Raw genomic sequence first — 24,697 nt, 5'->3', positions numbered from 1 at the left:
ACACTTTAAATCACATTCTCTTACCGAACTCGGGTGTAAAATGAGTACATGGCCTTTGACAGCGTTGTGTCCGTCGAAAAAGGATTGTTACATCGGCTTAGAGGCGTCATCAATCGTCCTACATGTTGCTGTTGGCGGGGACCCCCTTGTAATGATTATTATAATTATAATTATTTGATATAGGGCCAGTATCCAACAAATAGAGGTGCTTTACGTTGGTATCACACAGGTTCATTCATTCGACTTCAAAATCACCACAATAGTCACACATATATCTGGTTCGAAATTCACATAGAATCGGGAATAGCAGAATGAAAACGATTTGTTTTTAAATACCGTTTGAAGACTGGTAGACTTTCACATTGTCGGATTTTAGGTGGTAAAGAATTCCATATGATTGCAGCCGAAAATACATATGTGGCTATGTGGTCTAGTGGTATGACACTCGCTTTCGGATCGGGAGGTCCTGGGTTCGAGCCTCGCGCTCGGCGCATAGTTGAGTCCTTGGAGAAGGCTCTTTACTCATATTCTCTCACCGTACTCAGGTGTAAAATGAGTACCTGGCCGTTAACAGCGTTGTCTCTGTCCGAAAAAGAAAGGCGCCTAATAGGCGTAATGTCCCGTCCTAAATGTTAAATGTTGCTGTTGGCCAGGGACCCCTTGGAAAGCGCTTTGAGCATGTTTAGTGGATATTGCGCTGTATAAAAGCTCAATTTATGGTCCCAAGGCTTTGTCTTTGTAACTATACGAGCAGCTTTGTTTTGCATCAACTGTACTCTGTTCAGCGATGTTTATGGTAGACTGTACAGCAGAGAGTTACAATAATACAAGCGGCTGGTAACACGGGCATGGATGAGTGTTATGCATGTTTCGGCATCAATAAAATTTCATATTCTGCATATAATTTGGAGAGCGCTATGTACCTACCGCCTGACTTGACAGCACTTTGTTATAATATCTGATCGCATGTCTAGGTGAGTGTGAAAATAGAAACCAAGGTTTCAAACGACATCTGAATTTTTGATAAGAACAGTTGGTCAATGAGTATATCCTTTAACACACTTTGAGCACGTTTAGTGGATATTTCTCAAAATAAATGCTGAAGTTTTTTTTTAATTTTTTATTTTTTTTTTGTCATAGTAGTGCTTGTTCTATGTTTGTGTTCTTTTTCGTTTCTTTCTTCTTTTTCTTCTTCTTCTTTTCTTCTTCTTCTTTCTCTTCTTCTTCTTCTCCTTCTTCTTTTTCTTCTTTTTCATCTTCTTCTTCTTCTTCTTCTTCTTCTTCTTCTTCTTCTTCTTCTTCTTCTTCTTCTTCTTCTTCTTCTTCTTCTTGGCTTGGAGTCGAGCGTGGTTGATGGACCATAATATTATGGTACAAATATAAATTGAACAATTCCGAAACGAAATTTGAGTGGCGGGAGATTTCCGGAAAACTAAACTTTGTTGACAAGTGAATGAATGGAAGTGAAGATCAACAATGGATTTTAGTAAAAAACCAACTAGATCAAGGGCGAAACTGATTGATACTATAAGAAACTCGGTGAATGAAAAGTATCCACATCGCCTGCAGTTTTACTCAGAGCCTCCAACGGACACAATTTCACTCCAAGAGTTCGAAGAACTGGCAGTGGAAAGACTGAAAGGTAGACTATCTGAATCTGACTGGAAGTGGATAGATAGTAGATAGGTGAAATGAAGGAGGGTTCGGTTATCTTAGTTCTCGGGAGTTATGACTATGAACTGATTTTTTACTCAAGTCCACTCACTCCCGTCTGACTTTTGCGATGTTGCGCAATCTTGTAATGGAAAAAAATGTATTGGCATTGGTTTAGTTAGGTAGTTGAAACGATCTCCCACGAACACTAACCACTGTAGTTCTCATACTCATACTCATACATACTCATACTCATACTGATACTGTGCACTCCGCCGACTCCATCAAATCAAATCAGGACTGTCGTTTGATATTTTTTCAAAAATAAACATTAAAAATATTTTTTTTTACAGACAGATAGACCTCTAAAAACATCTAACACTAACACGATACTTTACCTTTAGATCTTGGATAAACGGTTCCAAAGTTATGTTACTATTATGATGATTTTACTATGTGATGAGATTGCGGGCTACGCCCCTTCGCGTGACACCACAATGCATGATTTGACACCCCCCCCCCCTTTCCTCGCACCCAACCCCCAACCCTAACTATCAATGAAGAAAAAAAGAGAAAAGAAAAGTACTGGCTAGGTTAAAATTATTACCTATGCTCTTAAAGATTGAAAATTCATATTTATTCCAACATTACAAGTTTGTGGTTTCTAGGCATCACTTTCCAAAGAGTTCCAAAAACGAAAAGAATTAAAAATGCCAAGCTAGCATCCATAATACCTCCTTTCCATAACTATTTTCTATGTATTGCAGTTCTATCAGTATTATAAGAATAATGTTCTATATTTGAGCCATTTGAAAATGAGCCGATTTAATCGGCCCTGTCACTGTCACCACAGATGGAACCTCGGGTACAATTTTTTGGTCCTGTGTCACTTCTTAGGTTAAATACTTTACCAACACCCGTTTGGAATACGCAAATTGTACTAATCCAATCACCGGTTGGGAATAGGCAAATTGTACTACAGTTCACTCCAGATAATCACAACTCGGTTATTCGCAACATTTCCCAAGAAACGGAATTAATTCTATAGAAAAGTCACTGGTTAATTGCAACAAAATTTGGTTAATCGCAACAAATTTTCGTCCCTCAAAAAGTGATAAATTCAAGAAATCCATCAAGCAAAATATCATGATGAAATTTCATCATGGATGAAATAGTGACAGGTTGAAGAATCAGAGTGAGCGGGATTTAATGCTACAGCAGTGTGTCATCACTCTATTAGAATCAAAAGAGGGTGAGGCTTTGCAGTATGGGTTTGTGGTGTAATCTGTGGCCATTAAATCGGAGGGGAGGGGGCTGGGCATAGTCTTAGCAACAGGTAGACAATGACATAAAGAGAGATTGAGCAATATCCTTTGTTTTGGGATTGACAACTGTGCATTGTGACTGAGTTTAATGAGAGCTTAATGTCTATCATCACGGCTAATCTCTTTGACTCTTACAATTGTTGAGAACAAAAGAGTGAAAGTTAATCCAATTTGAATAAAATATCGGCTTGCATCAAAGCTGCTTTTGGTTGACAAACCTATAGAGGGCTGCCACATGGTTTTTGTGTCATCAAATTGCTCAGTCTATGATGGACTAAGGACATTGTTTACAACAACTGGTTTGAGTTTTACATATATGTGTAAAATGTTGCAATAGTGGACAGGAAAGTCAACTTCGGTTAATCGCAACATTTTCGCTGATCCCAAGGTGTTGCGATTATCCGGAGTGGACTGATCTTCAACATTGGTTGGGAAGAGGCAAATTTCACTATCCCCAACACCTATTGGTAATAATAAGCACAGCCGTTCTTTTTGCTCTCTCAATTTAGAAAAAAACTTGAAAATTTTTTACATTTTTACTCCAGATTTTATATTATAAAAATGACTAAAATTTAGAAATGCAGTCATTTTATCAAATTTTCAACATTTCCTATTATTATGATAATACCTTTATTGTATTTTTAGGTAGATTTAGCTATTCCATTTGTGTTTCGGATGTCTATTGTATTGTTTGATGCATGCTTTAAAATATGTTGGCTATGTTATTGCAGTTCATTCCGCTTATACTCTACACATTCCCGGAAAATGGAATCTTTTATATATAAACGCTCCGCTTAATTGCACACCATCTCTGCTTAATCACTACACCTTGATTGGAGTGACAACCAGCAGCCATATGAAATAGCGATGATGTTCTCGTTCCACAACTTTTCGGCCAAAGCATTCGATTAATTCGTAACAATGGACAACAATATACCCATCAGCAGTGAACTGACATCTCAGGAACCACTGGACTGCGTTCAATGCCTAGATAATGAAGATGAGGATGAGTCAACAGAATGTGTAACACCACCTATGACAAACACTGAAAAACTTGACACGGCAGAAAAACTATGTCACTTCATCCAAGAAGAATACTTGACAGATGATCTACATTGGCAGGATTGGATACAAAGGTTTATAAACAGCTTGCACAGAATAGAAAGCAATCAACGCTTCTTGATTACTGTTCCAATGAACAATAATGTCACATTTTGTTGTCGCTAACATATGAAAAAGAAAAGATTTTTAAAAAGAAGAAGAAAAAACAAAAAACAATCCAAATAAAGAAATAATTAAAAAACAAACATTCTAATGAGGTTATGTCTTGAACGTGACAGTTCTAAGCCTGTGGAAAACTCAGAGAAGTGAAGGTCCTACATGAATAGCAAATGAAAGCTGGCGCTTAGATGCTATTTTTAGCTTCTCTGCTTAATTGCACATTCTGCTTAATCAACATAATAACCTGAACTCCCAAGGATGTGCGATTTAGTGGAGTCGACTGCATTATTATTTTTTTGTTGTTGTGTTGTGCATTTTGTAACAAGAATTAATTATTTATTTTTTGCCATTTCAGTCTTGAAAGCAATTGAAACAGTTGGAATAACTCATCAGAAAGGAACACAAAAATATAATGAACTTGTGGAGAAGGAAATTTGTGCTACCAAACTTAAAGACAGTTTTATAATTAGGCGTCAATTGTTAGATGTAAGTAAAAGTTGTTTTCTTCATATAAATAAGACTGTCATTGTATAAAATCATGAATAAAATACAAGGTTTGAAAAATGTGGAGAAAGGTGTGAAATTTAAATGGACTTTTAATTTCACCTAAATAGTTTTAAAAAGTATACTTTTTTTGTTGAAAGAGGGTAAAATAAAATGACTGCATGTTGTGACCTTGGAAATGATTGACTGTTTTAGGATGCCAGAACGGGAGGAGGGTGTGTGAAAATTGATAATGAAGAAGCCAGTTTCAATATGGTACAGCTCACGTATTACGGCCTCAGTTGCAATGGAAGCTTGGCTACAATGGGAAATTTTAAAATCCTCGTTCTACAGCCTGTATAATTCATGCATGGCTATATAGGGAAATATTTCTTGGAACACGGCTACAATCGGGGTGTGAGTTGCAAGTTTGGTAACCAGTTTAGAAACACTACATACTCAAGAAAAAAAGAGGAAGGCACACATGACACTTACAACTTATAGGGAACGGAGATGAGGTGACAGTGAGCGAATTGCAGTTATTATGTGTACTATTGGGGGGTGTTACTATTTATTTACTTAGGTAACTTGTAATGTGTTCCTTGTGGTTCTTCTTTTTTTTTGTGTGTGTATTTTCCTCAGTATTTCTTCCCTCCAAATTCCATATGCATGGATTTAATGGCTACAACAGAGGTTTTTTGTTGTTGTTGTTGCTAGTCCCACTATCTCTGTTGTATTCAAGTTCCTCTGTATACCTATTGGGGAGGAGGGTTTGGTGGGTGGGGGGAGGGGCCTCCTTAAAAGCTGTTTTTTTTAAAAAAAGATGGCAACATACGCTGGCTTCTAATTTGCTGGTGTTAAGAATTCCTTGATGATCACCATGTGATTAGTTTCTGAGCTTGTGATTTAATGCCTATCCTTTGCTTTCACTTGCTGCTTTGCTAAACCATTGACAGACATGTTGACTATAGACTGATTATTACTTGGACAAAACTGGGAGACTGGTGTTTGAGATTTTACAGTCTTGCTACTAATACAGATTTAATCTGTGTATGGCTCAGTTTAATAGTGCTTTATGATTCTCCCTTTGTTTTCATGCATGTAAGTTCGAGAAATGTACGGGCATGACTGTTAGTGAGCTTCTAAGACTTTGTTTACTTGTTTTTAAGATTGTCAAAGAAAAGCTTTCCTGACCGGGATTGGATTAGCTAGTTTTGTTTTTGATAACTATGGAATTCTCACTTTTTAATTAATTTTACTTTTATTAGTTACTGCAGGGTAGTTTATGTACTCAAATTATTGAACTGTTCCCCATGAATACAGCTTTTCCCTCTTTAAGTCATTGAAGTATGGTTATATAAGAGGTATTTTATTATGTTGCTTGAGCAGGTTTTGCTCTTTTTCTTTCTCTTTTTTTTTGTGAGACCTCACTGATCAATTTCATATTTATGGTTATTGGAGAAACACATTTGAGCATTCAGACCCGTCACTTGTTTTCATCCATGATTCTAGATGATAATGATATGCTTGGTGGTTACGATGACAGTACCGATGGAAAATAGCAATACATAATCGTGATTTTTCTCCTGATCAAAAGTGTTCATGACTCAGCACAATCAATCACCATCCATGGAAGATACCCATAAAACCCTCATTTCCCTCTCTTTATTTTCTTTTTTTAGCTCACATACACTTAACAACTGTCTCAATTTCACAAATTCATACGGCATTATAATCATAAATAATGGTTTATTAATATTATTTATTTCCGGTTTATATTGCATGGTCTGCAAAATAAAATATGAATACTTTTCTATTGAGATGCAAAAGAAAAGTTTTTTTTTTTTGTTTTGTTTTTTTTTCTCTTTTTTACGATTCCAGTTCTTTAACAGAGGCAGTTAAATAAACTAAAACCACCCAATTTTTGAAATTGAAAATTTTTTTGCCCACAGGAAGAAGACCTCGAAAACAGAAGGAAAGACCATGTTTCACATTTCATTCTTCGTCTGGCGTATTGCAGATCGTAAGTATTTAATATCAAATGATTTCAGAATTCTTAATAGAGTATTATGGGCTAATTGTAAATATCATAGATGGTATCTCACGATTTCTTACTTTGTCATTGTCCATCTCTTCCAGCACCACTCAATCCAATGTTGTTTGAATTCATAAGATAACTCTCATAAGACTGCTCCATTTTTATAGAGCGGAGAAAATTTTACTGAGTCTCTCTCTCAGAGAGAGAGAGAGAGAGAGACAATTTAGTCCATTGCCAAGGCAAATTACTAAATAAAACTGGTTTTTTGAGACTGATTTCTAAGTTCACATTGCTTCGTTGTGAAGAAAGCATTCTGTAATTTACGAGAGTCGTGTAATATTTTTATCAAGTTTGGTTGGTTTCCACAGCCCATCTTCCGTCTAAATGGTGGTTTATCTCCGCCCATCACCATCACAATTCTGCCTTTTAAAAAGACTCACCACAACCACTATAGCAATATCCCTACCACCACCAGTACTAAAACCACCACCTCACCATCATCCCTACCACCACTACTACAACAACCACCACCACATTATCATCCATACCACAACTACTACAACCACCACCACACTATCATCTTTAAGACCACCACCACATCTTACCACGACTACTACTACAACCACTACATCATCGTCCCTACCACTACTACTACTACTACCACAGCCACCACCACATCATCATCCATGGTTTCCACAGCCCATCTTCCGTCTAAATGGTGGTTTATCTCCGCCCATCACCATCACAATTCTGCCTTTTAAAAAGACTCACCACAACCACTATAGCAATATCCCTACCACCACCAGTACTAAAACCACCACCTCACCATCATCCCTACCACCACTACTACAACAACCACCACCACATTATCATCCATACCACAACTACTACAACCACCACCACACTATCATCTTTAAGACCACCACCACATCTTACCACGATTACTACTACAACCACTACATCATCGTCCCTACCACTACTACTACTACTACCACAGCCACCACCACATCATCATCCATGCCAACACTACTACAGCCACCACGACACCATATTTAAGACTACCACCACATCTTCATCCCTATCACAACTACTACAACCACCACCACACCATCATCTCTATGACCACTACTACTACAACCACCACCACATCATGATCCCTAAAAAAATATACTCCCATTGCACTTGAATAACTCTGCATTCTATTTTTTAAATCTTATCAGTGAGGATTTGCGACGGTGGTTTCTAATGCAAGAACTGGACCTTTTCAGGTTTCGATTTCAACAGGAAAAAAATGATAGCAGAGCTAAATTTCTAGAAAGCAGCAAGTTGAAATACACTCCAGTAAGTTCTCATCATTTAAAGGTGGGATTATATATATATATAAATATATATATATATATATATATATATATATATATATATATAAAATATAAATGGATTCACTCACTTATATGGCTGAAACACCATTTCGGCCATATAAGTGAGTGAATCCATTTATATTTTATATTAGCTCTAACCAACGTTATCGAACACTCTCATACCTACAAGTGAAAACAAAATATATAAATGCATTTTTACTTGTAGTTAAAATTAGGCCGAGGGTACATTATTGTGCATATATTTCTGCTTTATGAGAGCCATCCAATTTTCTTTTATCCTGTCAAACTGAGATTAAAAGTATAAGTAAATACATTATTTTGGTTTCTTTCACTCTTGCATTTCAGTAGAAAAGACGAGTTTAAAATATAAATGGGCAACTATTCCCCTTGCATAATATAATAAATTTGTTGTGAACATTATTCAACATTTTTACAATTTTACTATAATACAGATACATGAATCACAGGATGACTGAGACATAACAAGTACAATTGAATTAAATTAATTACTAACTCTAAGTTTGCTTTGCAGGTCTCAGAGAAAGAACAGGAGCATGTTACAGATCAACTCGACGGACCAGATTACAGGAGTAACTCTGAGGGTTTGGAGTATTACAAAGTAAAAATTTTAGATACTTAAAGATATGTTAAAGTTACTTTCACTTTTCTAAAGCTTTTAATCATGTTCCGTATTGCACTGATTTCTTTCTTTTGGGAACTATATGTGACTTAAAAAAAAAAAATTCCCTTTATTCATCCCCATGGGGAAATTTGTCTTTAAGATCTATTCCAAGGGAAGACTGGAATAACCCAGGCATCAGCCGCAAATCGAGCTAGGGCATGGTGACTTGCTCAAGCTCACACAATTTGTTGGGAAATCGAACTCAGTACCTTTCAGGTATGAAGCAAAGACTGCCATTGAGCCATGCTGCCCCTAAAATTTGCCTCTTTCAGGTGATCCAGATGACAAGTGAATTCAAAATTAGAATCATCAGAGATATGACATTTTACTTTTAATTTTTTTTTTTAGCCCTTTTAGAAATATTTTTTTCTTCTTTATAAAAAGAGAAATATTAGCTCAAGTCTCATATTTCTGGCTATGAATCCAACTGTCACTTTCTAAATTATTCCAAAATAATACCCTTTTGAGGCGACTGGTCACATGTGATCTGTTCACATCATATTTTAAAACTGATTTGCGTTAGTGCTCTAATTAATAGTGGTACTTTGCTTTTAATCAATAAATATTTTTCATTTAAGGTTCCATTTACAGAGGCTTTGGATCTTGTAAGAGACAGGAAGGTTTACCTTCAAGACGGATATGCATATGTTCCAACCGAGGATCTTGTTTCTATTCTGCTGTCAGTTTTTAGAAGTCAGTTGTCACATGCCTTGGCAGTAAGTGTTTTATGATTACCAGGCTTTAAGTAACTCACTGCTATTATATATATGTTTTGAGGTAGGGAACAGTTCCAAGAGATTGAAAGCTTGATCTTCTTGTATTAATATCTGAGCTTAAATGATTTTGATGGGGTAATATGTAACAGGCCTGTAAATCTTCCGACTATTGTCGGATTTCTGACAGTACGATTTTGCTCTATAAGTGCTAATATTTTTAAAAAAAAATTAATAGTAAAAATAAAATTCATAACGTCAAAGAACAGAACCAATAAAAAAGAAAATAAAAGACTTTTATTTCGTTCCTGGAAAAAATCAGATTTTATTCCATTTCAAATGACAACTTAAAAAAAAAAAAAAAAATTTTATTTGTCGCAAAACAAAACTAGCCGTCTATCAGTTAGCTATAATATTATCATGCCACCTACACGCCCCACGAGATGTGGATGTATTCACAGCCAGCGAGAGAGGGTGCGAAGTTCGCGCAAGTCGTCGAACACACACCTAGTCAGTAAATAACGCACACACAGAAGTGTGTCGGAGCTTCTCGGACCAGAAGGTTTCTCTCTATTTTGCTACTGACACACATGCATTTCTCCATGTCTCAATCCTTTTTTCCTATGATTTATTAGTTCCGTCTGGTTGTGAGACGGAATAAAAATAATGCGAAATAATTATTTTTCTTCGAAATATATATTTTTCTTCAAAAGCTCTCAGACAACCGCACCACCTCCTCTTCTTCTTCTTCGTCGTCTTCTTCTTCTTCTTCTTCTTGTTCTTCTTCTTGTTGTTGTTGTTCTTCTTCTTTTCTTCTTCTTCTTCTTCTTCTTCTTCTTCTTCTTCTTCTTCTTCTTCTTCTTCTTCTTCTTCTTCTTCTTCTTCTTCTTCTTCTTCTTCTTCTTCTTCTTCTTCTTCTTTTTCTCCTTCTTCTTCTTCTATAAGAATTAATCCAAAGAAACGAAAGAATCAGCGTAAACATTTAACACAAACAAACAGGAGTGAAGTTACACAGCTTCCCGTGTCAAGCACTAGATACACATCCTTCAAAAGGGTAGGAATTGTTCTCTTCTTTTCATTTTACAACTAACTCAGACGTGGGCCCTCAAATACGTAATTGGGATTTTTTTTTTGGTACCATAAAATGACCTCATAATAAATAGTGGGCAGGGAGGTACATACTGTGTCTTCTATCCCCTTATATCTGTTTTCCAACATGCTTTCTGTCTTTGTCTTGGAATGAGATTACTTGGTTTTGTCCTGGTCCTGGCCAGATGCCCTGGCTGAGAGGGAAACAGTTGAATGTATATTTAGTTTTTGGAGATGATATTTTTATCATTGTAAATCATCTCTCTGTTATGCACTGTATTATGCTTTCTTTATATTATATATGATTTGTAAAACATTTGAGTGTGTTCCTCTTAGCGGGGACCTGTGCTTGTGTCTGGATGAGACTTTTAGTGATCTCAAACTAAGCACTTTGATAGAGTGCTTTTGGAATCTACACCTGTTTCTTATTTGAACCAATTCCCCTTTGTCTTCCCTTCTCTTGGATGCTTTATTGTAATTCTAGAACTTTTTACTATCCCATTTTCTTCCTTTTTACTGGCGCTGATCTGACCTTAATGTGTTGCAAGAGCTGTAAAACCCTTTTTAAAAAAAAAGGGTATGATTACCATAGTGGGCAGGGAGGTACATGCTGTGTCTTCTATCCCCCCATACCCGTTTTCCAATTGTTTCCTGTCGTTGTCTTGGAATGAGATTACTTAGTTTTGTCCTGACCCTGGCTGGAGTTCCTTGGCTGGGAGGCAAACAGTTGAATGTATATTATAGTTTTGGGAGATGATATTTTTTTCCTTGTAAATAATCTCTTTGTTATGCATTGTATTATGTTTAGTTTACATGTTATATTATATGATTGGTAAACATTTGACTGTATTCCTCTTAGTTGGGACCTGTGCTTGTGTCTGGATGAGACTTTTAGGTGATCCCAAACTAAGTACTTTGATGATGTGCTCTTGGAATCTACATCTGATCCCTATTTGTTCCCAGTTCCCCTTTGTCTTGCCTTCTCTTGGGTGCTTTAATTGTAATTCTGAAACTTTTTACTATCCCATTTCTTCCCTTTTACTGGCGCTGATATGACCTTAATGTGTTGCAAGTGCCGTAAAACCCTCAAAAACAAACAAAAACAAAACAGGGTATGATTATAGCAAGCAGTTAATGTAATGGTTGTGTCATATTTATTAATATTTTTTTAATTTGGCAAGGTAACTGCAAGGACTCTTCCTGCAATGGAGGAAGACAATCGTCTACTTCCCATGCTTTGTGGTCTCAGCAAACGATACCTTGGTCAGGACTATGGTGTCAAGAACAATCCTGTTGGAACTATCACTGCTGATATGATTGAGATGGTAATAACATTTTTGACTTGTTTTGTGCTTTGCTTATTGTACAGATGTTGTGAAAGCTCATTTCTCAAAGTTACTTTCAAGTTAAATTCTGTTTCCCTATATTGTAGAATAATCTAAGAACATTTTTCTTTAATGGCTCATTTTAATTTACCATAGAGATCCAGTTCTTAATATTCATTGAAACATAAAAAGTTTCTGAGAGCTGGATGTATTAATGCGTTTTTGTACATGTTTGATCTTAAAGTATATTTTATAAATTAGAAAATTAAAATCTGTTCAACAGACGACTTTGATTTTCTCTCTAATAGGTTAAAGTGGGATGTTTTTAGAATGGTTTAGAGAACTTCAATATTTAAGGAAATTTGTAAACTTGTCTTATTTTACTTCTTTTCAAATGTTACACCACACCCCCTTCTCCTTTCTTTTTCTACAGCTGTCAAAGAAATCATTTCCATTATGCATGCAGAATATTCACATTTCCCTCAAACAAAAGCATCATTTGAGGCATGGGAGCCGCCTCCAGTATGGCCTGTTCCTGAAGGGAATTGGTTTGTCACTTGAAGAAGCTGTCAAATTTTTTAGAACTGAGTTCATGAAAAGTATGGATGCAGATACTGTAAGTTTTATTGTTGATCTGTGGATAAGATTTTAGAAACTGTCGTTTTATTAACTCTGGGAAACTTTTGTGGATTACATTTTCTATCTGTTTGAATTGATTGGTCCTCCTTGAGATTGAAAATTCAAACATGAAGGATTGTTATTTTTGTTGTGCTGAAAGTGATTTATAATGTAGAGCAGACAGTCTGCTTTATACTCAATATGGAGTTCACAGGTTGTTATTCAACACTTACAGCCAATAATTTGGAAATGAATTTTATTAAGTCTTTTCCCGCTAAAGTTGATTTTCTGGTTCTATTGTAATTATGCTTTGAACGGCACAACTTTAAAGATGGTGACACAAAATTATCACCGCAATCAAGTTTTTAAAAAGTCATTCTATGGATATAAAGCATACTTTGAAAATAAATAATTTTGCAAAATATTGTGGAATGTCAAAAACGCTTATTGATGACTTAGTCGTTCCTCTTGGTGCAATTAGATAATAATAATAATAAATGACATCTATATAGCGGTTCACCCCGTTGTCACAGGCTCTAAGCGTTTTACAGTGATATAAAACAAAACATGATAACAGTATAGCAACTTACAATGTAAAAAGATAAAACTTTAAGTGAAATTTGAAAGTTGTCAATGTATCCGAGCAAGGCCTTATGTTTGACAAGGATTGATTGGTCATTGCTTGACTTCAAGTTTCTATTGGGGACATAGATGTTTAGAAGGCCTTTAATTTGGGAGGGACTATTAGTGCTCAAGGATTTGTAGACAACAGTACAAATCTTATAGGCAACTCTTTTCTCCACAGGAAGCCAATGTAGCTCACAGAGGAGAGTTGTTCATTGGTATTTTTGTTTATTTCGTACAATGAGTCTGGCTGCGTTATTTTGAGCAACCTTAAGTTTAAACATTTTATCTTTATCTAAATTCGACCAGAGGGAGTTACAATAGTCCAATTTGGATAAAACAAGGGAATTAATCAAAAGTTCTGCTATATGCTTTGTTATCAAATGGTGAATTTTCCCTATTTTTTTCATTTCTATGTGCATAGATTGTATGGTGTTATTCACATGGCTTGTCATGGAAAGATCTTTATAAATTATGACGCCAAGGTTTTTTGCTTTATTTGAAAATTCTATTGTACTATTTCCAAGAGTAATAGCTGATTTATTTGCCTGTTTAAGGATATTAGGCCTTCCACACATCAAGATATCAGTTATATTCTCATTTAGTTTTAACTTGTATTGGTACATCCAAGATTTAATCTCGTTAAAACAGCTCGAAATTCGTTTTATTAAGAATTGTAAATTACTAAGGGGTATTGAATCATAAATTTGCGTATCATCTGCATAAAAACGATAACTCAGATTGAACCTGGATATCACACTAGAAAAGAGCTGCATATATAAAGTGAAAAGGACAGGGCCAAGAACAGAGCCTTGTGGCTCTCCAAAGTTTAGTAAAACTTGCTCTGACTGAACACCATTGACGACGACATTCTGTCGTCGATCATGTAAATATGATGTATACCATTTAAGGGCAATTCCTTTTATGCCGAACGTATTTTCTAGTCTTCTTTACAAAATGTCATGGCCAATGGTGTCAAAAGCAGCTGAAGATCTAAAAGGCATAACACATTGATACGGTCAGCATCGGCATTAAAGAACAAATCATTAAAAAAATTTTAAAGGGCCGTTTCAGTGCCGTCTGGCTGTTTGTGGGCTGACTTGAAAGGTTGTTCCAAAATGTTGTTCTTAAGATGAGATGATAAATGTGTAAGAACTATCTTCTCCAAAAGTTTTGACAAAAAAGGTAAATTGATACAGGACGATAATTAATACGTTGTGGTCCAATGATGGTTTCTTCAGTAGTGATTTGTCAAGGGCACTTTTAAAACACTTCGCCAGTCAGAGGGATGTATTTTATGATTGATGTAATGGATGATAATAATGTATCGGTGGAGCTGGCCAAAAGCTGTGCTGGTAAAGGATCAAGGTCGCAGGATTTAATGGGGGCTTTTGTGATCAACTCTTTTATGACACTGGGTTAAATTTGTCTTGAAAAAGGTTGACAAATTTGTTTGGCCAGTCTCTTTCGTTGGTTCTAGATGGTAATGAAGTGCATCTTCCATGTCTAAGTAGATCATTAATTGTTTGCAGGATTTGGAAGTTTCAAATTTTGAAAGAGGCATGGGAGCCGCCTTAGGTCTTTGCCTTTCTTATTTTTTTTTTTTGTCTTCCAGACGTGAAATGTGTTCTTGTATATTTCACGATGGATGGTAAGACCTGATGTTTTCAGCAGTCTTTCTGCTCTCCGACACTTTGTTTTAGCTTTTTCATGTCCGAGGTATACCAAGGAGCATACTTCTGGTTGGTGACAGTCCTTGTTTGGAATGGCTCATGTTTGTCAAGCGTTTCAATGAGACAATTATTTCAGTGGTCTGGAGAAATCATTGAATTTTGATGAGTGAGTATTGTTTCTAAATCACCTCTGAAGTTGTCCAAATTAATACCTTTGACGTTTTTGGTTGATGTTGTGACAGTTTCTTGGCATGGTTTTGAAACATTGAGATTGAAAGAAATGAGGGATTGGTCTCAAAAGGGGAGGTAATTGATGCTGGCATTGGTTTTTTGGGACTCTGAATTTTCCACAACTACATCTTGTTGATTTCTTTCATAATATTGGGTAATTTTATGTTGTATTTTGCATTCTGGAGGGATAGTCTCAGATCAAAGAACTCCATTGTTCTGCAGTGCATTTAGAGGATTTTCACATGTTTAGATAGTTTTGTTTTATACAATACGCCAATGCCACCCCATTGCTGGTCTTTCCTTGGATACAAATTAAATTGGTACCCAGGGGGTTTCATTGCCGAGGCAACTGGGTTGTCTCCAGACAGTGAAAGCCACGTCTCTACTATAAATAGAATATCAAAGTTCTCATTTAATAATTATTTAATTCTTCCGTTTTATTACAACAGGACTGTGCATTTAAAAGACCAATAATGATGTTGTCGGCCGTGTTATTTTTTTGTGGTTAATACAGGTACAACAAGTGTTGGTGGTTGGCGGGGGTGTATGAGTCGGGGCGGGGTGGACGAGTAATCATAACTGGAATTTTATTTAGTTTCCGTCTGCCTCCCTGAGGCCTGTCTTATTAATATTGTGATGAAAGTGTTCACCAATGTGTTGGTAAAAAGACATACTAAAAATCAAGGTGAACGTTTGTAAAAAATGGCTGTGAAGAAAATACCTTTGATATTTAATGATTTCCATCATAAAAATTCCAAGTTATTAAAATGTCCTTTGTTGAAATCTTATGCATCTTATACACTGAAAATTTCACAAATACGTCAGTATAAAAATGTCCAAAGTAAAATGTAGGAATATCACAATAGCATGGGTCAACAGAGGAGCACTGGACGAGTCTTGCCTGTCAGGCAGTGTGTACACAAATACACAGGTAAGATATATTTGTGAAGTGACTTATGGATTTTTGACATAGTTGTTTTATAACTGTGTTTAGATATATTTGTAAATTTAGAAGTGGGATGGGATCAGGGAAGGGGGAGAGGGGGGGGGGGTATATCTCTATCTTCGTTGAATGGGAAAGAACGACTTATAATTTGACCTTTTTACAATTTTTCAGTTTGACAAAAAATATTCATATGGAATTCGTTACAACTATGGAAAGGAGGGTAAAAAGACATCTTATACCCCATTCGGATGCATGAAGATTATCATGAATAACCCACCAGCTGCAGGAGATTCCCATGGTAAATATTAATACACGTTTGTTATCTGAGATTAACAAGTTGAAGAATTGATATAAAGATTTCAAGGTTGATATGAAGAAATTTGTATTGGAAGATTATAGGGAAACATTTTAGATTATTTTGAAACTTCATCATAACATGCTGCACATTTTCAACTTTTTTGCATTCAAGGCTTTCTGTATATATTTTTGATCACTAAATGAACATTAAAAATCACTCCCTTTTATATATACAAGTAAAGTAAAACATTCATGCAAATCAGTTTTTGGCTTTCACTTTTGTTAGGAAGACCTTTTCCTGAGGTGACAGTGGCTAGTCAGTTTTTGTTTTTCAGTATTGTTAGAAAGACAACTTCCTGATGTGATAGTTAGTTTTTGTTTTTTAGCTTTGTGAGAAACACCTTTTCATTTTAGTATCCATTCATTTTACTTTCATGGGCAGCATTGAATGATCCTTTTGATAGGGATATTAATTTACAATGATATCTGCTGCTTTTTCTTTTCAGTCATTTAAAAAAACCTAATTACAGCTTAATCAAAATCATTTGATTGCCTTTTTCCTCTCTCAATTTAAAAAAAAAATCAAGTCTCAATCTGTTGTGCTTTTGTAACATTGATACCAAATTTATTTCTCCCAGAGCTAAAGAGTGTCTTGTGGTGTGCACACATTTATTATAAAAATGATACGGTATATTTTTCAGCATTTAAATAAATCCATCCCTTCACGACTTGAGACAGGCCCTAGGGAGATTGACTGATTATGATTTCTTAACTAATCATTTGCATTCTATTCCAGGTTGTCCTTTCAGGCATTTTGAAACAGAGTTTCTCAAGCAGAGAATTTCCTCTCAAGGATTACCCAAAGATGGAATAGAAACGGTTTGTTTGATTTCTAAATTTTATTGAAATCATCTCCTCATTCCAAATAAATGATTCACCATATGTCTTCTTTCCTCTTTTTTTTTTAAGGCGGATCCTTGTAGTAGCCTCCCAAATAGTTCTAGGTTTTTAAGTGGACCATGTGTCCTGCTTCAGTGCTTGTACTCCCCTTCCAGTCTTGGGACAACATTCTTGGCCTTCCTCTGCTCCACTTGCCGTCCCAGACAGCTTCCATGCAAACCTTTTCAAATGAATGATGTCTTTTGATGTTACCAAATTATGAAAGCTTCACTTTCTTGACGGTTGACATGAACTGACAGTTTTAATAATAATAATAATATATACTTTATTCATCCAAAAAAAATGGAAATTCGTTTACAGACATGGCATGCATAAAAATGTATAAACACAAAGTTGAGAATTTATGGCGACAATGTACACACACACACACACATATATATATATATATATATATATATATATATATATATATATATATATATATATATATATATATATTATATATATATATATATATGCAAATGCACAAAAAGGTAAGAATATACAACCAAGAACCAATAGCAACACTTTATATATTAATTTGATAAATTGAGATAGGCCATACCTCTGGCCTTTAGTCCAAACTTGTGTGTGTGTATAGGTAGTATTTAAAGATAGTATTTAATTAAAAAATTTAATGCCTATTCTCTCCAGGACGCAGATGTTTAATGTTTTGGCTGTACACAGGATTCTTGGGAACTTTCTATAGCGCTTCATCTCAAATGCATTTTTATTCTTTTTTCATTTGCCTTTGTTATTTTCTATGATTCACAGCCTTATGTTGTTATAGGGAAAATGCAGATTTGAGACTCTTCTCTTAAGGGGTTCTCCCTGGTACTTCCACACCAGGGGCATTGTTGTTAGTTTAGCTGATGCGTACCATGCATCTTGTCTCTTGACCTCATTTGCCATTTGTCCCTATTCATCAGCCAAGATAAAGTTTTCAACATTTTTCTTTCCCCGCCATTATCTCTGTTGAGTGAGGATTGTTGTTCAGGTCCATGATTTTGGTTTTCTTTGAATTGAGGTGCAGTCCCCTGTCTTCACTATGCTTCTTGAAAGAATTTACCAAGTTGCTGAGTCCATATATATTAGTGATAAATTGCTTGCTCTAATCTGATTCCTATCAACCTCTCATTCAGAATAATCAGTGGATTTTAACCTATCAAAACACAGGATTTGTTTCACATACTCAAAGTCCCCTCAGACAAACATAGCTGGTTGTTTACAAACAATGGAATGAATGAAGTTGACGGCACTTTGCTTTTTTAAAATTGTTTTTAGAATGCCAACAGGGTGATGATTTTCAATAGATTCTCTCAATAAGACTGTGTGTTGGAATGATTTATCTGGTGGATAGAAATGGCTAGAATTACTTTAAACACAAACCTTCGATAGCAATATCTGTGCAGTTCGCTATTGTGTTCCCTTCCAAGTTAATTGTTTGTATTTGCTCCTTTTCTATCAAACTTCTTAAGCTTGGAATTGAAGCAAACATCTTAATTTTATTTTTTGCAATTCTGTGCATTGCCAGAATATTTTCATGTTTTTATTTTGTTTTGCTTTTTCCTCCCTCATTTAAAACTTGGTAACAAGTCACGTTTTACTGCTGGTGTTCTCTCCTTACCAGCCGTTTTCAGGATTTTCTCCAAAACTTCACACCCAACTAACACAAAAATATATTTTTTATCACTCAAACAATAGCAGTAAGTTCTTGTAATACATAATTTCTTTAGCAAAACATGCTGTACAACACACTGTTCATTTTCCTTAAATTTTATGATGTACAAGAAAATTTTGAATAAGAAAAATGTTGGTTGTATTGTAACGAATGTGACGATATTCCTATAGTTGGTAATGATAGGGTTAAAGTGAAGCAGACAAGATTTTAGTCTATTTCTAAGATTATGACTAGGTTCAAATGTTTTCTTTCTTTCTTTTCTTTTCTTTTTTGTTTTTTTCTTAAAGGACCTTTTTTCATCTTGATTTATTATTTCAAGCAGTACAAAAGCCTCAAATACTTATCCAAACAGAATGTCAATTTTTAATAATTTTTTTTTAATCCATAGATTATGAAATACACGAAAGGTGGCCATTGCCAGGTTGCTTGTGCCAAATACTTTGAATTATCCCATGGAATCAATGACAGTACAAGTGAAGTGGAAATGTTCATACAACATCCTAACCAGTATTTTGAAAACAGTTATAAATTAATACATGGTAAGTTTATATTATTATTATTATTATTATTATTATATTATTATTATTATTATTATTATTATTATTATTATTATTATTATTATTATTATTATTATTATTATGAAACTGTTCCCGTGTGTAACTTTTTCTCCTTTGATTATTGTTATTATTAAATTGTTTTGTTTTTTTAATGAAAATATTTTTCTCTTCATATCTCCCTTTAGGAATAACTAAAGTCCCAACTACCCCCCGTGGTGTGAAGATAGTCAACAGTTCCCAGCAGTCTAATACACCTTCCAGTCAGGTCACCATTAAATCTGAAACTGTTGATGATGACTTTGATGATGATATGGGATTGTCAGAGGAGCAACTCAGTGCTTTAGATTCATCTGCTGGCTAAAGAATATTGATCTAATGCATAATTAATAAAGCAAACTTAATTTGTAGGGGTCTTAAATAAGTTTTTTCATTAAAGTGAATGTTGGTGTTTGTGATACCATCAGTTAGTGAGATCTGAAACATTTTTTTGGCCTCCTCAATAGCGATATGAGATTCATAGGATAAAAACTTTGGACTGAAGAGAAAACCTAAAATGGAACCCCATAATACCACTTCTTTACCTGCAACAGAATTGTTCCCTGCATAAAAACACCAGAAACCCCATTATGTGCTTCAGTTCCATGTTTGAACAATTCCCCTTTGTCTTATGTTTTTTCTGTTTGTAAGTGGGGATTTCAAGCTCTATAATATTTTGTTTGCCACATCATCTCACTTTTTAAAGTGTTAAATTTACTTTTTAACTCTTAGTATAAAAATATTGAGAGCATCCTTCAGGAATATAACTATTATTTAAAGCCATCCTCTATAAATATTACTCATGGATCACATGAATAAAAATGCTAAAATAAAAATAAATTGAGAAGGGGCGGGTGGTTGGATGGGAGCATCACCCTTGAATCATATACCTATGATGTTCGCATGGGTGTACGATCCGATAGTGATGTCGTTTCTTCTTCTCTTTACTAGCCTATCCTGCTTCTTTGGTTTGTGATTGTATTTTTGACAGGGGATTTTTTTTTTTCTGTAAATCTTCTGCCTGTTTGTTCTTGGTTATTTATAATTTAGCTTATGATATCTTTAGGTTATGATTTTGATTTACATTTGTACTATTTTTGTTAGATTACTTGTTTTTTTGTTTCAGCGGTCTCTCATATAACCTCAATTGTGTTGGGAGAGACCTAAAGCAACAAACAAACAAACAAAAATTGAGAAGGGCAATTTTTAATCTAATTAAAAATTAACAAAAGGATTTTAATGATTAAACCAGGATCTTTGGCAGTTTTGCATTATGCTTAAGACAAAGAAGGAATCAAAATTGTTTTCAAGCACATTATAACATGAATTTTTTTCTTCAACAAGTTAAAATAGAGCAGTAATTGTGAGGGTGGCATTATTGAATTAAGTTCCGATTTCAATTGGAATTATCGACATCTTAAATAATCTAAAGCTCAAAAACGATTTCCCCACTTTCAACAGGAATTTTGTCAACTCAAAAGAATTTAAATAATTTGTCCAAAATGCATGTCAAACATTTCTTATGTGATATTTGATGTTTCTGCTCTCTGAATTATTTCATTTGGCTGTACTTATGATTTATGTAAGATCTTTGTGACCAGTCCACAGCTTTTTGGTGTACAGTGCAGTCCGGATTATTCAAAATTGTCTGGAAATGACTACTGACTTTACTTTATCAAAATTCGATTTAAGGAGAGTAACCAAATTTTAATTTGATGTCATCTTGCAACACCTTATGATGGTGTAAAGGTACTCCGTAAAGAAATAAAGCAAATGACATGAATAGGTTGGACTAATTTCACAAAATGAGACGAGACTGATGAAATTTGAAGAAGGAAAACTTTTACCAAGTTGCACACTCTAGCTTAGCTTAACTCAATAGATAGCCAATTGTGTGCTGTGTATGTGTTGTCAAGAGCAAGTCGTCGAGTACCCTATCGTGCATGATGGAGAGAGAAAGAGTTGAGCCGTTTTGCATAACAATAGAACAGAGATTCTTTACTTTCCAGAGTCTGTGAATGTCACTGTCACCTATTGAGTGCTGTGTGTTGTTGCGAAAAAGAGAAGGGAAGCTTTGTCCAATGCATAGCCTACTTAAAACATAACGGCCCGCGCCATGTGTGTTTTCACGAAGAATGAGGGAGAGCCTGAATGCATAACAGACTGGCAGCATTGTTATCGAGATGAGTAGGAGAGAGTTGATGCACAACAGTGAACAGATGTGTGGTATGTGTTATCGAGAAGCGAAAGAGAGAGAATGGGAAGGAGTGGGGTTTGTTTGGTGAATGTGGGGTGATGTTTGCTTTGTGTTGCCAATTGCAGTACAGCAAGATAGGGAGGGGAAAGCTGGCAGTGGACTTTTCGGTTTTTCCGTTTCATTCAATTTAAAGCCTGTAACCCCTGCCCCACCCGCAACTGCCCACAGCACAATGTGTTACCCCTATCCGCCCTCTCCCTCAGGGGATAATGTATTACAAGCATGCATGAGGCCATGCCATGATTGTACTGCACATTGAAAGTTTCAAGTAGGAAGGGAGGACAAAGAATCACCAGTGGCAACTCGTATCAGGATTTTAAAAATACTTGCGGCCTCAATTTGACTTCGAATTAAAAGGATGAGTGTTTAAGTTCAATTTAACCATTATTAATTTATATAGATAAAAGGGGGAAAATCCATTACATCAAGATTTGTTCGAATTATATGGACTGCACTGTACTTCCTACCCCTATATTTCATCTGTCCTTTCCATGTCCGTTTTGTGCTCTTCTGAAATGAGACCATTTGTTTTCATTTGGGCCCTGCTTAAGATCTTTTTCTGGAAGGCGTTGGTCTGATGGTTTTTGTTTGTTTCTTTTTGTTGTTGTGAGAAATGATAATTTATAAAACTTGTCAATCATCACTCTATTGTAGCTTAGCACAAATGTTAGTTTTTTATTCAAATGCTTTATCACATATATATATTATTGTTTTAATAAATAATTGTTTTATTAGGATTCGGGTGAGGTACCCTTTTCGACAAGATTTTATGCTTGTGACTGGTTTAGACATATGGGTGGCCTTAAACTAGAGACATGGATAGATTGCTCTTGGAACCTACTTCAAGTTCCATGTTGAACATATTCCTTTGTCTTACTTTTTCTTGATTACTTTTAAGTGCATATATAAAGTCTGAATCCATCATCCCATCAGCTTTTCCATAGGATTGTAATGACCTAAATATGATGCACATACTGTTTTAGCTCTTAAAACCATATACTTTATAGTTACACCTGATGAGAATTAGAACTTGATTGACCCTGTTTTCCTATGTTTTAATATTTCTTTGCTACCAAGTTTCTGTTATTTATTTTCGTGCAAAGTATATCGAATGGAATAAATGTGATAATGATTTTATAAGTTTTTTATCTCTTGCTTATTTTATTAGAATAGAAAGATTGGTTGTGCACTCCTTGAAGTATAAATTTTAATTTGAGGTCTCTATCAAGCTCTTAGGTAGGGGAACGGCTGTAACATAGACCTGGGGAATGATGGGTCAATTGACCTCTCATGATTAACAAGGGTCTTCAGTTTTGGTTGATTTTTCCTTAATTCTAGTTTGGCTTCTTAGCAGACATACCTACTGTTCCAGAATTTCCGGATTTGTCCTAGGAATTTAAAAATAATAATGGCTGTCCCAGAAGTTTACTTTTTTCCCCCGGAAATAAAAATATCGACCATTGTATTCTCACCTCTGGAATAAAAAAAGTTTATGCAATCTTGAACCAGCGGGTGGTTGGATGGGAGCATCACCCTTGAATCATATACCTATGATGTTCGCATGGGTGTACGATCCGATAGTGATGTCGTTTCTTCTTCTCTTTACTAGCCTATCCTGCTTCTTTGGTTTGTGATTGTATTTTTGACAGGGGATATTTTTTTTTCTGTAAATCTTCTGCCTGTTTGTTCTTGGTTATTTATAATTTAGCTTATGATATCTTTAGGTTATGATTTTGATTTACATTTGTACTATTTTTGTTAGATTGCTTGTTTTTTTGTTTCAGCGGTCTCTCATATAACCTCAATTGTGTTGGAAGAGACCTAAAGCAACAAACAAACAAAAAAAAACAATCTTGAACCTTCAATGTGACATAATCATCATCACCATCATCAAATTGTTTTCATCCCTACACTGCTACAACCACCACCACCACTACAACCAACACCGCCACATCATCTTTCCTACCACCACCACCACATCATCTTTCCTACCACCTTTATCACCATCATTCCTACCACTGCTACTACAACCGCCACCACCACATCATCATCAACATCAACAAACCATATAGTTTGGAAATTGGTACGCTATTCTCTTTCACAGTGGTTGGATACAAATTTCTTCCTTTTTTGTGATCAGTTATTCTCACCAGTGGTGGTGTTGTCTTGAGGAGTTATCCAAGTAATATATTTTTAAACCAGTGAGTGAGGGGTATCCCCTTTTGTTGCAAGCAGATTATTAACTATAATTACCCCTGACACCATTGAACTATATTTTATTATGCTCTTGATTTGATATCACATGTTTGACTGTCTTTCAGGACATTACTATTGCATGGCGTATTGCTCCTGAAATTAGAGGTTTTATATCCTTAACATGTCCCTGAAATTTGAAATTGAGGGTAGGAATGCCTGTCTAGCCAACAGAGGCAGCCACATGTGTGGCTCCTCTTTTGGGGGAGATTTTACCCGCTTGTATAGTATCTTCTTGTTATATATATATTTTATTTATTGAATGTACTTTGTGTGCATTTGAGTGTTTCCCTCTTGCCTGCATCTGGATGGGACTTTAAGGTGATCTCAGACTAGAAATACTTATAGATTGCTCCTTGTATCTATTTTTCTTTCCCCCCCCCCCCCCCTCCCTCTCCCTCTCTCTCTCTCTCTCTTTTCCCTCAGCGGGCAGGGTGCTTACTCTTGCTGCTTTTTCTATCCTTATATCTGTTGTCCTTTTCCAGATTGCTTTCTATCCATGTCCTGGAATGAAATTACTTGGTTTTATTTTTGCCCTGACTGGTGTCCTTAGCTGAGATATGAAAACAGTCAAATGTATAGTAGTTTTGGGTGACATATATATTTCCCCATATGAATCAGCTGTCTGTTATATTTTGTTATAGATTTCTGTTTTGAATATAATATTTTGTAAATAT

General features: G+C 35.4%; 1 protein-coding gene across 1 annotated transcript; it reads left to right on the top strand.

Moving 5' to 3' along the window:
- Nucleotides 1-1,408: 1,408 nt before the first annotated feature.
- LOC144960100 (DNA primase large subunit-like) lies at nt 1,409-22,904 on the top strand. The gene is made up of 12 exons (XM_078893056.1): nt 1,409-1,642; nt 4,555-4,685; nt 6,635-6,705; nt 7,941-8,061; nt 8,632-8,718; nt 9,360-9,497; nt 11,765-11,908; nt 12,342-12,524; nt 16,172-16,298; nt 17,094-17,176; nt 19,306-19,456; nt 19,660-22,904. Exons 1-12 carry the CDS (start codon nt 1,477-1,479, stop codon nt 19,833-19,835), a joined length of 1,578 nt encoding a protein of 525 aa, XP_078749182.1. The 5' UTR covers nt 1,409-1,476; the 3' UTR covers nt 19,836-22,904.
- Nucleotides 22,905-24,697: the final 1,793 nt, after the last annotated feature.

This window comes from Berghia stephanieae, chromosome 1 (assembly GCF_034508935.2).
Source record: "Berghia stephanieae isolate SIO BIC M18660-M18661 chromosome 1, UCSD_Bste_1.3, whole genome shotgun sequence".
Lineage (NCBI taxonomy): Eukaryota > Metazoa > Mollusca > Gastropoda > Nudibranchia > Aeolidiidae > Berghia > Berghia stephanieae.
Note: the sequence above shows the minus strand (reverse complement) of the source record. Positions and strands in the feature narration are given on the sequence as shown.